At 54.1% G+C, this 16,892-nt stretch overlaps 1 protein-coding gene across 4 annotated transcripts in view; it reads left to right on the forward strand.

Annotated features, from left to right (window-relative positions):
* The window catches only part of GPAT4 (glycerol-3-phosphate acyltransferase 4), a 31,357-nt gene extending 15,444 nt beyond the window's left edge, over positions 1–15,913 (forward strand). For 2 of the 4 annotated variants that reach the window (XM_027122901.1, XM_027122903.1), the window contains exons 3-12: positions 5,061–5,130; positions 5,285–5,585; positions 6,339–6,413; positions 7,198–7,287; positions 7,464–7,557; positions 8,066–8,181; positions 9,068–9,123; positions 9,644–9,729; positions 12,642–12,850; positions 15,143–15,913. In XM_027122901.1, the coding sequence (XP_026978702.1) occupies positions 5,061–5,130; positions 5,285–5,585; positions 6,339–6,413; positions 7,198–7,287; positions 7,464–7,557; positions 8,066–8,181; positions 9,068–9,123; positions 9,644–9,729; positions 12,642–12,850; positions 15,143–15,251 (1,206 nt within the window). In that variant the 3' untranslated portion in view covers positions 15,252–15,913. Of the gene's footprint in view, positions 1–3,820; positions 4,040–5,060; positions 5,131–5,284; positions 5,586–6,338; positions 6,414–7,197; positions 7,288–7,463; positions 7,558–8,065; positions 8,182–9,067; positions 9,124–9,643; positions 9,730–12,641; positions 12,851–15,142 lie in introns of all 4 variants that reach the window. The other 2 variants (XM_027122905.1, XM_027122904.1) reach the window with 2 other exon arrangements.
* The last annotated feature ends 979 nt before the right edge of the window (positions 15,914–16,892 follow it).

Genomic DNA, 16,892 nt, shown 5'->3' on the forward strand with positions numbered 1-16,892 from the left:
TGGGCTCAGCCTCTTGGCAGCATGTGGGATCTTCCTGGACCAGGGCTCAAACCCGTGTCCCCTGCATTGGCAGGCGGATTCTTAACCACTGCGCCACCAGGGAAGCCCTTAGTTGCCGCAGAGCAACTAAGCCCGTGCGCCACAACTACTGAGCCTGTGCTCTAGAGCCCACGAGCCACAACTACTGAGCCCGTGTGCCACAACTACTGAAGCCCGCACACCTAGAGCTCCGCAACAAGAGAAGCCACTGCAATGAGAAGCCCACGCACCGCAACAAAGAGTAGCCCCTGGTCGCCACAACCAGAGAAAAGCCTGCGCGCAGCGACAAAGACCCAACACGGCCAAAAATAAAAAAGAAAGAAAGAAAATAAAATAAAATACACCTAAACTTGTGGGTGCTTTTTAATAAAGACGAGACCTTTATTTTGCCTTTTTTTATCCTCTTCATCCCTTCCTAAACTGGGGTGCTATATGTAATTTTGCAGTTGGAAGGAAGCTCAGAGATCATCTTAATTCCATGGGTCTCTTCCTAACTATGCATCTGAATCACCTGGGGAGTGTTTAAAAAATACTTGTTTGGGAGCACTAGAATCTCCCCAGAAATTCTGATTTCATTGGTTTGGGTGGGCATTTTTAAAAAGCTCCCCGAGTGATTCTAGCATCTACCATCAAAAGGTGGAGTCTGATTGCCCTCCTCTTGAGTTGGGGACCTGCCTTGGGGACTCGTTTCTAACATATAGAATGTGGTGGCCGTGACGCTGTGTGACGTGTGAGGTTAGGTTAGAAGTGGCAGTATTAACTTCCGTCTGCCTCTGGATACTTGCCCCTGGAGCCCGGCTGCCACATTGTGAGGAAGCCTAGGCCCCGTATATGTGTTCCATATTCCAGTCCCAGGGGAGCTGTGACAACCAGCATCAGCTGACACCCAGCCGATGCCGGACCCTGTGCAGTTTGCAGATTCATGAGCAGAATAGATGGTGGTGGTATTTTAAGCCAGTGTTATGGGGTGGTTTGTTACACAGCAGTAGATGACCAGACGAATAATAGTAAAGAATTTTAAACATTCATTCATGTCTCACAGCTGACAACACCTTAAAAATTTTTTTGTTACCTTTCAGTCTTGGCAGTATTTTATGGCTGTGTTCATGGCATGTACATTTAATTTTATGTCTGCATTTTCTTCTGGGATCTTATAAGCCAGTTTTACAGTTTAGTAGGTAATCTTCATAAAGATAATCCAAGCTGGATGTCTGGTAGTCCGTGCAGTACACATACCTGTGCTTTTGGGGGACCTAGGTCGGCGCAGCTTGACAAATGGTTTCCCACGATCAGCTCATCTCCCCATATAAAGGAACCTTGGGGTACCTGCCAAGGGGGGATGTGTGTGTGGGCGGGTCCTCCAGGTCTTTCCTCCTGAAAGACAGCTCAGTGCAGGTCCTTTTAATGCTGAGTTACGGGAGATGGTTGTGCGCGGAGGGCAGCGTGTTACTTAAAGTACCTTAGTTGTCCTAATGTTTGTGCTTCACATTTACCCTCAGTACAGTGATGATGGGCCAGCTGTAATGAGTGGCGTTGAGCTCCACAGCGGAATGGGTCGGAAACCAGTGATGGCCGTGAGGGGGGTGAAGAGACTGAACAGGTCGCGGGGTCCGGGTGGGATAGGCGTGACTTTTTGGAGGGTTTTTTACCAGCTCTGGAACTTGACCGAAGTCCTCAGACCCTGCAATCTACGTCCTCCTCTGGGGAGTGGGAGCAGTAAGGCCTCCTTCACATGGGTCCGTGCCCCCACCCCCCGTCCCAGCATCACCGGGGGTAGCTTAAAGGCCGAACTGAAGGAGATGAGAGTGGGATTATGGTGCTAGGGAGTGGTTTTAGGTTCAGGTCTGTCTTTCATACGGAGACCTTGATGAAGAGAAATACTGGGAGCTGGTAAATTAAATGCAGCCCTTACTGACTGCCTGCGAAGTGCAGGGCGCTTGGTCAGATTCCGCTGGGTTCTGCCTCCTGCCCCTCGAGGCAGTTATAGTTTAGTAGGAAAGACAGATGTCTGTATACAAAACTAATTCAGAATGTGACGCCAGTTAAAATACACAGGCGGAGACGAACTGTGACTGCAGGAATTGGTTAGGTAGCATTTCATGTAAGATTTGGCCTTTGAACTGGATCTTAAAAGAGAGAAAGCATTCTAGAAGTGCAGTGGGTAGAGGCGAGAAAGTGCGGTCTGGTTTAGAGGCAGTACCTAGTTCAGGAGAGAAGAGCCTTTGGGGGCCTGGAGGGGATGTTGCATGGTGAGACGGGAGTGCCCGTCCACACGGCCTGGAGCGGGGAAGGCGGGGGAGAGAGCTGTAGGTGGGAGAAGCCGCGGGTGGATGAAGGGGGTGGCCTGACACTGGCAGCCAGGGAGGACCCTTCTCAGGCGGGGAAGCTTGGGGACCATGGAAGGAGGGCCGGGCGGAGGGGAGCACATTGGGGTCAGGTGTGTGAGGCTGCCTCTCGCTCTCAGGCCGGGTGTGAGGATGGGGGGACTTGCACACGGTCATGCCCAGCAGGTGATTGGAAACGTGAGGCTGGCGCCGCTGTGCAGTCAGGATTGTTGATTTGACAGTAGCTGCTGAGAGATTCCCGCGGAGCAGGGAGAGGGGATGTCGTCGCTGGCTGGGCGGTGGCCGGTGACGGGTGCTGGGGTCTGGTTCTTTGGGTGTCTCTAGTGCGGTCGTGCGAAGTGCAGTGGAGGCTGGCTGAGAAGAGGGGCGGGTCTCCGCTGAGATTAGTGCTGCAGAGACTGTCAGGCCTTCCGGTGCACTCAGTTCCTAACCCGCAGTGTTCAACAGCGTGCAGTAAAGATGCACTGTGGTGCCGCCCACACCTCTCGGGGCCGGGCCTGCGTTCACCTGCGAGGGCTGTGTTGGGTTTACTGTTAGCTCGAGTGCAGCATTGTCCTTGCCCCTAACAGTCTCTGTCTGGGAGGTGCTGAAAAGGGAATAATTAAGTAATCTGGTCCTGAACATCCCGGATCAAGGGAACGGAGGGGGTTGTGGGGAAATGACCTCTGAACCCGGAGCTCTCGCTTTTATTCTGGGCGTCTGGACGCAGTGCTTCTTGAAGTGAAGCTGGAGAAGCGTAGCTCTCCATCGCCCTCCCGGGAGTCACCGCAGCAAGGCGAAGGAGCCCGTCGCGAGCGCTGGCCCCTGGCGGCCCCGCCCGGCGCTCTTCCCCTGCTCTGCTGACCTTGGACGGTTCTCTCCTCAGCGCAGAGACATTTTGAGGTGTGCCTGAAGTTCAGAAAAGTAAAGCTCGAGTACAAAGCGGGAGGGCAGGAGGATATTTGTGACAGAGCTAGGGGACTAGACTCTCATGCAACCAGCACCTTTCCAGTTAAAACAGAAGCCACAGCCTTCCCGCACATTCCGTCGTGAGGCGTCCTCACAGACGTTGAGTCCTAGTGATCCAGCGGCCTGAAGGCAGGTGCTACCTGCCGCTTAGAAGCGGATCCAAGTATCAGAACTGTCAGTGCAGAACCAAGCTTCTCTGGCTCTGTGCTTTGCAGCTCCAGTGCAGAGTCCTGGCCAGAATGGACAACCCTCAGCTCTGGTGTGCCGGGCTTGTTGTAAGCTCTCTCGCCCCTTAGCCACCTCTTCCCTCGATGACATTCCCAGATGGAATTCATCTTCCTCCGTTGTAGGAGCTAGGTTTACATTTTCTTCTAGAAGGAAATCACCTGTGCCAGAAGCCATCAAGGGTTAACTGCCTGAAGTGGGCTGTGTGAGTTTTCCTGCCCTAGACTCTAACTGGGTGACTCTGTAAACTCTGTTTTCTCTAGACAGTGGTGTTTGAAGAAACTTCCAGATGAGGTCAGACGGCTGATTAAGCTCGTGTCCTGCTCCTGGCTCTGATGCCTTGCTAACACTTCAGGCTCTGCCAGCAGAGTCTCACCAGAGGCTTTGTGCCATGTGGATTCTGCTGCGTCATGGAATGATGGGGTTCTTTTCTGCCTTGCAGAACTGTGGAAACAGAAGTGTGAAAACACACCTTTTAAAATGTCCGTTCTGTTTCCTTGACTCACTGCGGTCATAACTTTCTGTTCTGCGGTACCACGTTGCGGGAGGGTGGACAGGAGCCCGTGTGTCTGCCTCTCAGCATTTGAGAGCAGGAGGGACCCAGCCTCTGGCTCTCTTCAGACAGCTAAAAGGATTTTAATGAAGGAAGGGAGGATCTAGGAAGAGCCTCACTTTCCTGGAGCCCATATTATTTCAGTGATACTGAGGACAATTCGGGGGGTTTGCCGTTTCCCGAGTTCTGTCACATATGGTCTCATTGGATCCTCGTGAAGTAGGAGGTTGAAGGACCATCATCCTGTTCTGTGGATAGAAAAGACTAGCACCCAGAGTGTTGGAACGAGTTGCTTAAGGGACACAGCATAACTGTCAAACTTGGGATTTGAGCCTAGTTTTGTTTTTGTTTTTTATCTCCAAATAGTGTTTTTTAATACCTTTTTTTTCTTTTAAATTTTATTTTATTTTAAACACTAAGCTATTCTCAGGCTTTCTGTGTCAAGTTTGTGGGGTCTCCTGTTAAAGGTTACCCAGAGGGTGAATGGGCAGTCCAGACATATATATTATTTAAATCCTTTATCGACTCGAAAACTAAAATTGTTGCTTTCTTGGAATAATTTGGAAGGCAGGCAGCACCGGGTGGCGGGCAGTAGCTTAAAGGGTGCTTGGTTTTGCTGTTGGTGAAGCGCTGCTGTTTGGCAGAAACGAAGGAACCCATGAGGTCCGTGGACTGTCGGACCCGGGAGGCCGTGAGAATCGAGGCCCGAGCAGCTCACCCCAGCTCCTAGTTCCCTGCTCGTGACCGCCGGGGACGTGGCTTTCGGTCCAGGTTATCTGGGACGGGTGTCCTCTAGGAGGAGAGGGCTCCAAGTTTCCTTCCAGAGCCAGTGCTCTCTCGGCCGCAGTCTGCTCTCGGGGCACCGGGCTGGAGTCTGTCACGGAACGGAAGTGGAGGTGCCCCCGAGCGAGGAAGGGACTCATCGCGGTGTGTGGTTGTTCCCTCCGCAGTGGGCGACCTTGAGGATGGAGCGAGGCGCCAAGGAGAAGAACCACCAGCTCTACAAGCCCTACACCAACGGTAAGACGGGGTGTCCATCCCCCTGCGCAGCGGCCCCCTGGAGCTGCGTTCCCGCGCGCTTTCGCCCCGCTCCCACTCGTCACTGGTGAGCACCCTGAGCGTTCCCAGCGTGCTTTCTCCCAGTGGGCCGCTTGACCGGGCTGTTCTCTTGCAGGAATCATTGCAAAAGATCCCACGTCACTAGAAGAAGAGATCAAAGAAATTCGCCGGAGTGGTAGCAGTAAGGCTCTGGACAACACTCGCGAGTTTGAGCTCTCTGACATTTTCTACTTCTGCCGGAAAGGGATGGAGACCATCATGGACGACGAGGTGACAAAGAGGTTCTCGGCAGAGGAGTTGGAGTCCTGGAACTTGCTGAGCAGGACCAATTATAACTTCCAGTACATCAGCCTTCGGCTCACCGTGCTCTGGGGCTTAGGAGTGCTGATTCGGTACTGCTTCCTCCTGCCCCTCAGGTGAGGCAGGGCCTAGCCCGATGCCTGATCTGCCTGCCCGTGCCCCCGGCCCCTCCGCTTTGCTCTCCCACTTTAGAGAGGAGGACAGTACCGTTCTCTCACCGGCCAGGCCATCTGGCTCTCGGAAGGCTGCACCGGGGCTTGTCCTTTAAGGGCCCTCGGATTGTCTGCGTATCAGACGTAGCTGGGTTTCTCAAAGACAAATTGCTTGTCTGGACTGACTAAACACAGGGACGGGGAACACGATGTTCTTCCTGGCCGCCCCTCCCCGGGCCTGGCTGATTCTGTTCCTGCAGCTTCCTCTCCAGGACAGAGGCAGTATTGATCTCCCAGTGTTTCTGTACCACATGCTATTCTGAGTATGTCTTGTCGGCTGCTGGTACCTTCGGGCCCTATTTCCTATTGCTTCACAGCGAAGCTGGGCCAAAGGGAAGGGTAAGACCACAGGGCAGCAGGTGCGTGAGGGCGGCGCAGCCATCAGTAGGCCGTCCCGTCGTTCTGGCTGCTGCCAGTGCCTGCGGAGAGGGTGTCGGCTGAATGCCAAACCCGTGGTGTCCTGCCACCCTGGAAGCGGAACGCCCTCTGCTTCTGATAGGCCTGCCCGCGTTTCTAGGGACCCGGACTCCTGTCGGGGTCCAGGTGATCAGATCTTGCGGGGGGGTTTCGTGACGCCCAGTTCCATTTTCACACATCCAGTTCTGTACTCGGGGCACAGATTTGTCTGCTTTGTTGTAACTTGTCTTCTCGTTACAGGATAGCTCTTGCTTTCACGGGGATTAGCCTCCTGGTGGTGGGCACAACGGTGGTGGGATACCTGCCAAACGGGAGGTGAGCAGAGCGCGGGCATCCGAGTCTACAGGTACTGGGGGACGGCTCCCATCTTGAAGGCCAGGCCACTTTTTTGGGCGTAGCCCAAACCACAGACTCTTAGAGGGAGAAGGTAACCCAACGACAGCAATGACATAGGCAGGAAAGTTTTCTTCCAGCTGATCTTGATCTGTGACTGTTCTCTTTGCCCTCCAGCCCTCACACTCTTCCCATTTTAAAGACAAAAGGGAGAAACCACAAGCCCTTAGTGTCCAGGACTAGCAGGTTTTATAGCATGTTGTTGAGTTTTGAGCATTCTGCTGTGTTGATGAATTGGTAAGAGGATAAGACGTGTAGGTAGGGCCTTTTTGTTTGTTTGCTTTTTTTTTTTTTAATAAGAGAAATGGGCTTATTCTGGGAAGTTATGGGGCTGGCAAACCTCTCTTTTCCCCGGGCTGGTGGGGAGGTTTGACTCTCTGGCCTTTGCCTTGCCTCTGGGTGTTGACCAGCAAGAAGGAAAGGAATCTAGGAGACTCAGGTGAGCTGGAAATTTTAGGGCTGTGAATTCTAAGCCCATTACCTTGTGTGAATTTGAGTAGCCCTCATCATTTCCTTCTTTCTTTCTTTGCCTGTAGACAGAAATATGCTAATACAGAGTTTTACCATAGACACTAATATTTGTAAAAATACTCCTCAGTCATAAAGGCCATAGGCAGTGATGGTTAGATGGTTGGACTCAGCACCTTTTCCTGTCTTCCTATATGTATGAAAAATAAAAACAGAAATCTCTGTCCTGTTGTCGCAGGTTTAAGGAGTTCCTGAGTAAGCACGTTCACCTAATGTGCTATCGCATCTGCGTACGAGCCCTGACGGCCATCATTACCTACCACGACAGGTGAGGGGGCTCGGGGTGGGACAGAGGGGTGCGCTGGCGTAACACGGGGGGCTGGCAGCCGGCCCGTGGGCCCTCAGAGCGTCGTTAGAGCCGAGGAAGCTGCTGAGGCCAGGCGTGAGTTCCAGATGAATTGTTTCACACTGATTTTTGTTGCTTTGCCTACAATTTAAACGCAGGAAGAACCGGCCTAGAAACGGCGGCATCTGCGTGGCCAATCATACGTCTCCCATTGACGTCATCATTTTGGCCAGTGATGGCTATTACGCCATGGTAAGGCCTCTCTCTGTTGCTCCTTTAGGCTGGTCGGGGCTGGGAGCTCTTTCTTAAGGGTGTGAACAGGTAAGCACGTTTTTATACACGGGCCTGACCTAGGTTGTTGCCTTTGTTTCTGTGGCCTTGGGGACTCCTTGGGACCTGGATGTTGTGAGCAGAGTGAGCACCGTGGGGAGGGGTGAAGGTGGGGAGGGAGGATTTGAAGGCACTGGGCTCGGGGGCTTTGGATAATCCGCCCAGGGAGGGCGTTGGACACAGGTGTGCTCTGCTTCACGGTTCGTTTTAGGGTTTTCAGCTGTGTTTTTATCAATAGTTACACATCTCTGGTATCACTGATTAGAAGGAGAATTTAAATTCAGAGAATCTAATGGTGGTTTCTGAACAGTGAGAGCCTGTGGTTACTGATAAAGCGTTACGGGGTGAGAGGTTGGGGTCTGTGTCTCAGGGGACCTGGGGGCTTGCGTGAGGACGGCTTCGCTGCCCTTGCTCCTTTGTCTGAGAGCAGGTGGGGCAGGTGCACGGCGGCCTCATGGGCGTCATCCAGAGAGCCATGGTGAAGGCCTGCCCCCACGTCTGGTTCGAGCGCTCGGAAGTGAAGGATCGCCACCTGGTGGCTAAAAGGTAAACAAGTGACACACAGTCTGCGCTTAGAGGAAGCTGTGCGTCTACAGCCTTCTCCACTGAGCCCCAGCCGCTTTCATAGTAGTGTTTTTCTGAAACAGGGAGTATAAAAAGTATCAAAACCCTAGTGTTATTACTAACCCAAGGTAGTAATGTTTGTAACCTTTTTTATTCCTTGTACCCATTGTAATGAACACTGTATGAACTTTTAATGTGATTTGATTTTTTTTAAAATATTTATTTGGTTGTGCTGGGTCTTAGTTGCGGCTTGCCGGCTCCTTAGTTGCAGCACGAGGGCTCCTTCGTTGCGGCAGGCGGGCTCCTTAGTTGCGGCTTGCCAGCTCCTTAGTTGAGGCATGCAAACTCTTAGTTGCGGCATGCATGTGGGATCTAGGGAAATCTCAAAATGAATTCATTGTCACAAATGAAGAGACACTGAAGGCAACAGAACAGAGTGCAGCTCTGTTTTCAAGGTAAAAAAAAAAAGTAAACATGGTGCAAGTGATGGCGAGAGCTTTGCCGTAAATTGAGAGGAAGCAAGCATGGCTGTAGGAAGTCGGGGGTGCGTGTTTCTCGAGGCTGCTCTTTGCCGGACTCTGTGGAGGGTGAGCCCTTTAGACAGTCCTAGGTCTGAGCCATGGTCCCTGTGCACAGACTCACGTACTTCATTGAACAGCTGTGCACATTAAGTAGTAATCATCCGGTGTTCCCTGTCCTTGGGAGTTTTGTCTGTTAGCCCATGGGTTTATAAAAGAGAGGGTCGTGTTTGTTAACCTGCTTTTATACCACGTCCAGCGTCACGTCTAGGCAGGGTATCGATAGACGCCTTTGGGTGATGATGGACGTGAGGCTGTCTGACCCTTCGCTTTATTTTCCTCTTGTAAAGGCTGACCGAGCACGTGCAGGATAAAAGCAAGCTGCCCATCCTCATCTTCCCGGAGGGTAAGCTTCTGTGTGGGGAGGCCGTGCAGGAGGGTGAGTCCAGCGTTGTGTTGGAGCCCGGGCCCTCACCCTTGTTGAGGGGACCTGTCTTCACTGAGCAACGTGGGGGCCCTTTAGATTGGTCGTGGGACTGAAAACTCAGGAGATTCAGAATATGGACTGAGAGTGCCGCCGTGTGGCGTTCCCCGTCGCGGGAGCCCCTTCTCTAGTGTTGCTGACAGGCTCCTTGAGCTTCCTGCAGGGTCCTCCCTGGACCCTCCCGAGTCGGCCAGGGCCTCTGGCCTCTCATCTGGGCTGCCGTGGGAACCAGGGAAGACGGTCCTATAAGAAGAGAAGAGGAAGCAGCGCAGTAGTCTGTTCATCTGTTTTCAGTGTGCGTTCAGGAGCTGGGGAGATGACAGGTTTATCCTCATTGAAGAGCCATTAGAATGATTTTTATTATTATATTTAATCGTTAAACTCCTAATCTCTGGGGTAAAGGACGGAAGGAAATAGCATTTTACTCTCTCCTGCGTTTTAGGAACCTGCATCAACAATACATCTGTGATGATGTTCAAAAAGGGAAGTTTCGAAATTGGAGCCACAGTTTACCCCGTTGCGATCAAGGTACGAGCCCTCTGAGGCCAGGTGATCACCGCCGCCGCTGTGACGCACAGCGGGGAGCTGGGCCCCCTCTGCATGGAGCAGCCCACACTGCGGAGCCCTGAGCTTGGCGCATCTCCCCCACTGGTTCCTCTTTCCTCCTAAGCCCCGCCGGTGTGGAAGGCAGTCCACCTGAGGGGCTTCCTGCGGGCACGGGGCTGCCCAGCTGGGTCTGTGCCTTTGGTCAGTTAGAGGTAAGGGTGGGTAGGTGCAGATGTGTCCTTGCTGCTGGAGGAAGAGACAGCCCTGCTGCTGTGGCTCCCGTGGTTCGCGTGGCATATGACAGACCGAAGGCCTCTCGTGAAAGTAAAGGGGCCTTAAACAAACCTGTTAGTCTGCCCCACCTTTTAGGAACTTGAACCTCTGAGAGTCCAAACTTGCTTAGGAAGATGGGACGCACTCAGCCAGTTTCCCCTTTTCCTCCTCCTCTCTCTCCCCCCTCGTATCCATCTGATTTTATAAATAGATACACATAATTATTTCTAAAAGAATGCTGTTACACTACTTCCTCAAAAAAAAACACAGCCTTTGTCACTATGTTTAGAGTATTTAGGTTGACGTCTCAGATCGGGGTAAGAGTGAGTCAGAGTTGCTGTTAGAATTTAGTCTCCATACTTTTGCGAGCGTCTTTTGTCTGCAAAGACTTCTGAAGAAATATTCCTCATTGTCACCTGGCAGCACAACTGGGGCATTTGGGGGAGGAGGTGTTCTTCCTGGTTAAGCGAACACTTCCCAGCCACGCTGCTTTCCCAGGTAGGCCGAGCACCAGGGCAGGGATGGTGAATGAAGGGTGGCTGCACAGTTACAGGTCCCTGGGCCAGGGCTGCCCCCGGGATTTGTTGAGGGTGCTGGGTCTGGAGCAGCAGAAAACGTTCTGTTCGTATTGTGTGCCGTGGGTGTGGGAACGGGGAGAGATGTTTGCATTGCGTGCGTGCGTCCCACAGTTTAATGTCCTGGGAGCCCAGTGCCTCACCCCACGTGTTTATTAAACACCGGCTGCTGCACAGAAGCCCTTCCTGCTCACTCCAGAGCATCGGTTCTGTGCAGCTGCGTCAGCATCACCTGGGGGGGCTGTGAAAAGGCAGATCGTTGGGCCCCACGCCTGGAGTTTCTGAACTTGCGTTTCTGACCCGTCCCTGGGCGCTGCTGACACTGCTGGTTGGGGACCACACTGAGAGCCTGCTTGCTCTTCGCCACTTTTGGAACATGGACCCTTGGACAGTCGTGCCAGCTCCAGAACACGGCGTATAAATTTTCCTTCCACCCACAGGTTTATTAAAGCTCACATGTGATTAAGAACTTCTGCCTCCCAGATACTTTTCTAGTTTTTGTGAAGACGTCATTGGTAACCAAACTTGCATGACCTTAGCGGTTTTAAAGCTCTTGTTACATTTCCACCAAAATTAAGCCATTGTCTGACTTTGAGGAATGTATTGCTGTTTTGAACTTCTGCCTTGTTTTTCTCTCTATGGTGTCTGCCCAGCATGGAATAGAGAATCAGCCCTCAGCTAAGGTTTCTCTCCAGTCATGCCGTGTAAACTGTAACAGCACCTTCTTCAGTCACGCACACTAGCTCCTGTTTAAGACTCGTTCTTCTCCCACGTTTCCTCGTGGTGTTATAACATGAACCCTTTAAGCCTTCTGTAGTTACATCCGGATTTTTTAGTTTCTATGATTAAGTCTAAATGTCTTCATTTCTGTAGTCAGGTGTGCAATTAGGCAAAATGCTCTAATTTTTATTCTGAGAATCATAAAATTTCGGCTTGAAAGGCCTGAAAAAAAATCATATAGTTGTAACCCAGCCCCCTCGCCCCCAAGTGTGAGAACCTGCACTCGGCATCTTGGCCGGTGTCCCTTCCCAGGGTCTCCGGGGAGGGGCGTCCTCCACACTGGTGGCAGCTGGGTCCTGTGAGGCCGCTCGTGAAACTGCATCTCCTTTGGTTTTTTCACTCGGGTCCTGGGTCTTTGCTTCACAGTCACACACTCCATGTGACGGCTTGTCTCTGAGAGCCCTTCAGACGTGCAGTGGCAGTTCAGCCCTAACCCTTTTCAGGCTTTCTCCTCAGGAACCGGTTCCTCTCGCTGCCTCTTGTGTAACTTCCTGCGGCAGCTCTCCCTCCCGACTCGCCTGCACTAGCTCTTCTCTTTGGGGAGAGTGAGGGTCGCAGCTGCGGCCACATGGCTCACAAAATGCCCCTGAGGCACAGCCCTCGCCTCCCTCGGAGCGGCTGGCAGGTGGCAGTATCTGATGCCCGCCCGCCCGCTGTGGCCGCTGCGACTTCCTCGGGGCAGCGCGGCCTCCTCACACAGACAGGCAGCTCCGTTAGAAGCGCTGTGACACAAGCAGAGCTTTCTAGTTGTTTTCTCCTTGGTCTGGGCACCAGAAGCGATCTTTGAAAGCTGGCAGTTGTGTAAGAAAGTCTCTCTCTGTGGAGGTACGTGTCGGTCTTTGTGAGTGTGTGACGTGACAGGAGGGGTTGATGGAGCCGGTGGGGCGAAACGTTGGGGGTTGTTGACTCAGGGCGTGGATCCCTGGAGGATGTGCTCCTCTTCTGTGTGCGGATGCGCCTGAGGACTTGAGGAATAGATAGTAGACACCTGTGAGTGAGACAGGCCCCCTGGATCAAAGAGGGAGGACCTTGGAGGAAGGCTGCTGGTCCCCCTGAGTGATCTCCGCTCGGGGGTGGATGTGCTAGGTGTCACACCTGCGCAGGTGTGGGGCTCCTGCGGAAGCGTCCACGTAGGGGGCTGGGAGCAGCGTCCTAGTACCGGTCCTGCCCCGGGCATGGCAGGGAGCGTTCAGCAGAGCTGCCGTTGACACTCACACAGGTTGGAACTCCTGACTTCTCACTGTCCGGCGTTCCCTTGTCTTGCAGTACGACCCCCAGTTCGGTGATGCTTTCTGGAACAGCAGCAAGTACGGGATGGTGACGTACCTGCTGAGGATGATGACCAGCTGGGCCATTGTCTGCAGCGTGTGGTACCTGCCTCCCATGACGAGAGAGGCCGAGGAAGATGCCGTCCAGTTCGCAAACAGGGTGAAGTCCGCCATTGCCAGGCAGGGAGGCCTTGTGGACCTGCTGTGGTGAGTCAGAGCCGGATCTTAGCAGCCGAGTCCAGGAGGATGGGAATTTCTGAAGCAGGTGCTGGGTGGTTGACTCCATTTACGAAGGATCCTCCTCTCCCTGGTGTGAAGCACGAGCCCACCAGTCCTGGAGAGTCAGCAGTTTGACTCACTCTCAGAAGCCCGGGATGTTTGGACGCAGCGGTGCGTTTGGCGCCCCTTCCTGGGGACACAGTCCGCCTGAGCACCGGGACCGCGCTGTCTCTGCGGCAGGGGCTCCGTGCCACCCTGGAGACCTCGGAGGAGCATCGGGCTCTCCCATCTCCTGTATTTGGCAAATTGCACCATCCTTAGAAAGGCCAGTTTTGGTTTTTTGTAGCTTGTTACCTACTAGAGCCGGAGTTAGCAAACTTTTTCTGAAAAGAGTCAGTACGTATTTTAGACTCTGGGTCACATGGTCTCTGGTGCAACTGCCTGACTGCCATTGTAGCAGGAAAGCAGCCAGAGACAGTCCAGGAGCGGGTCCGTGTGCCAGTGAAACTCCACTTACAGACGTACGCGTCGGGTGGATTCAGCCCGTGGGCCATGGCTTGCAGACCCTTACGCTAGGGTATGAGGTAGTTATACTCCAGCTAACAGGAGGTTGATGTGGTTGAACACTGGGTCAGGGGGACTGATCCCCGCTCCTGGGACCCTTAGGTTTAAGTGCAGGGGTCAGCTCTGGAGTGCATTTGACTGACTGGGCGTTTAAACTGACCTGTAACCTTTTTTTATAAAATTAATTTTGTTATTGGAGTATAGTAGATTTACACTTGTGTTAGTTTCTGCTGTACAGCGAAGTGAATCAGCCATACGTATGCGTATAGCCACCCTCTTCCAGACGCCACTCCCACATAGGTCACCACAGAGCACAGAATAGAGTTCCCTGTGCTGTGCGGTGGGTTCCTCATAGTACTTATCTTTTATGTATCACAGTGTGTATGTGTTGATCCCCGTCCCCCAGTTTATTCCTCCCCTCCCCTTTCCCCCTTGGTAACTGTTAGGTTTCCTGCATCCGTGACTCCGTTTCTGTGTAAATACGTTCACTTGTATCATTTTGTTAGATTTCACGTATAAGCGCTACCACGATTTTGTCCTTCTCTCTCTGACTAGTTCACTCAGTATGGCAGTCTCTGGTCTGCTGGGCCCTTTTTAAAAATGCTGACGTTTATTGGGCATCTGCTGTGCGCCAGACACAGTGCTGCTGCCGCTGGTCTGATCATCTCACCTCACCTCAGTAACCCCATGAGTAGGAAGATCATTACTGCCATTTTTCAGATGAGAAGCTGAAGCTCGGAGAGGTTAGGCGGCTGCCCTCAAAGCTGCGGGACAAGCCTGCAGCCGCGCTGGGCTCGGGTCTGAGCGGCTTGCGTGTTTAGCCACTGCCCCACGTTCCCCGTCGCTGGAGCCCAGCGAGGACAAGGGTGGCCGCTTTCCGAAGGAGGCCTTTGCTGGGGATTTTAAAGGATGTGGCAGGTGTCAGGGCTCCCAGGGTAAGGCGGCTCCGGTGGTGAGGGCTTCACCAGAGACTTTTCCTACCAGCCCGCCTCCACACTCAAAGTGTGAGAGCAAGACTGCGGTGGGCTTGGGTTTGCATCAGTCACTGAAGATGATGATGATTCTAGGGCGCAGGCAAGGCGTTGGGGTGTCTGTCAGGTGGGGGGAGACTTTGAAGAAGCGAATCCACGTTTAGAGGATTTCTTTGGGGCTATTGGAGGAGGTGGGTGGTTAGCCCCAAACTCTGCGTTACTTCCATTCCCTTACGGGACCATCCCTTGAGCGCGAAGAAGTAAGAACTTGTATTTTCCATTGTGTTCATTTGCGTGAATTTGGAGAATCCCGGCGTCTGAATTGTACAGATTTTATTTTACAGATCAGTTTTACAGATTCATTATAAGTCCTGGTATTTCTTAAAGCTTGGCTCACCTTCCATAAAGCCAGGGCCTCCTTTGCTTTCTGTAAGGTGAGGATGAATGTTTGAGCAGAAAGAACTTTTAACTCCTTGGCAAGTGTGAGCAATTAGAAAGTACCCTGGATAAGAGGAGTGAGCTCTGACCCCAGGGCAGGGGTGAGAGTTGTAAGGCGGAGAGGGTGGGTCCCACAGGCCCAGGGCCGGTTTCCGAGGCCACTGTGACGAGGGAGCCGCTGCGACTCTGGCGGGCTTCTCCGGGCGGGAGCGGCACGGGCGGCCGGTGGGGGCACACCTGGCCGGGGCGCAGGGCGGCCGCGAGGCTTCTCTGCTCTTGCATCCAGCCCTCCTCTTTCTCTCGTCAGGGACGGTGGTCTGAAGCGGGAGAAGGTGAAGGACACGTTCAAGGAGGAACAGCAGAAGCTGTACAGCAAGATGATCGCTGGCAACCACGAGGACCGGAGCCGGTCCTGAGCCCGCGCTGCCGCCCGGCCACCTCCGCCCGGGACGCAGGCGCCATGGGCCGCTGTGCGCACAGGACTCTTCGGGCTTCTTCGAGCCGCCCGGGCCGCTCCCAGGATGAGCTGCCTTCTTGTTCCTTCTCCGCCGAGTCGGCGGGAGGAGTGCCATTAAAGTCCCTTCCCCACCGTGCCCGTGTGGCCTGAATGCTGGGCGAGAGCCTGCCATCCCCACTCGGGACCCGGGGTGCGGTCTGTCCCCAAGAGCCGCCTGTGGGCGGGGACCTCACCAGGCCAGGCCCGCCCCGAGGAAGGCGCAGCCTCGGGGCCCCGCAGACTCGAGAAGAGAACATGTGGTCTGCAGGGGCCCTCGGCAGACTGACGGTCCCCGGCCTGGGCCGCTGGCCACGGGGCCGGGTGGGCATGGGGACCGGTCCTCCCACTCCGGCCGCACTCTGCCAGCTCGGCCTCAGCTGCCCCGCTGTCCCCTGGGCTGGGGGTGTGGCGACACCTACCTCACCGGGTTGCTGTGGCAGCTCACGCGCTACCACGAGGGGAGGCCGGTCAGCTCAGCGTTGCGGCTCCAGGGCTGGGGTGGGGCGGGACGAGGGGAGCTGGAGCTGCCCACGGGGCTCCGGGTTTGTTTCTGTGAGTAAATAAAATTGTCTTCGATGGTGACTGAATTGCGGGGTCTCTTCCTTCACGCGCACGCCCCTGGCTGTGGGCCCGAGCAGCATGCTTCCCAGCAGCAGGCTGGTTCTCTGACTTGAGCCGTCGTGGAGACTTGGCTTCTGGAACAGGGACTAACGCAGGTGGGAAGAAGGTAAAGCCCTCGTGTTAGGTGTTTGCGTAGCTCTGGGTGATTTGGGATTCCCCACATATGGGTGCCGTGGGATTGGAGGTGTGTGACGGCGGGTGGAGGGCGTGCAAGGCGGTCTGGAGGTGAGGGCGGGGGAAGCGACGAGAAAATCCCCGGACAGGGCAGCAGCGGGGGCTCTGGGGGTTGGGTGCCCTGTGGGCTTCACGCAGCAGAGGGAAGCCGCTGGCCGCCTGCGCCAGCCTGTGGTCACCTGGAGGCAGGTCCGAAGCCAGGCCCCTTCCCCCTTATGGCTTCAAGGCTCGCCTGAGTTCACATCCCTCAGGGGAGAGCTGCCTCTCCCCCAACTTCTCTATCTGTCCGTCCGTCCCTCCCCGCTCCCTGCTCTGGCAGAGCAGCCACCACACCCTTCAGGGTTTTGCCGCGGCCACGGGGAGGGTCAGCTGTCCGAGCCGCCCTCCAGCCTCCACGTGGGGAGGTGGTGGCAGTGAGCCTGGCTCCAGGGGCTTCTGACCTCAGTCTGAGTCTCCACCCAGCTGCCGGCTGCTCCTGTCCCCTGGATAGCCTCTCATTTCCTCCTACCCGCCCCTGCCAACGGGCAGGAAACTGTTTCTCTTTCTATTCCATTTCTCTCAAACTAAAACACTGTTAGGACAGTAAGAACAGCCTCTTATGAACTGTTTTACAAAATGTGCAAGAATAAACAGTGATTTTTAGTCTTTTGTAGGCAGTACTGTTCAGTGTTTAAAAGCTGTCTGGGGACTTCCCTGGTGACACGGTGATTAAGAATCCGCCTGCCAGTGCAGGGGACACGGGTTCGAGCCCTGGTCCAGGAAGATC

This window comes from Aethalodelphis obliquidens, unplaced genomic scaffold (assembly GCF_003676395.1).
Source record: "Aethalodelphis obliquidens isolate GAN/ISIS:26980383/991018 unplaced genomic scaffold, ASM367639v1 scaffold25, whole genome shotgun sequence".
Classification (NCBI taxonomy): domain Eukaryota; kingdom Metazoa; phylum Chordata; class Mammalia; order Artiodactyla; family Delphinidae; genus Aethalodelphis; species Aethalodelphis obliquidens.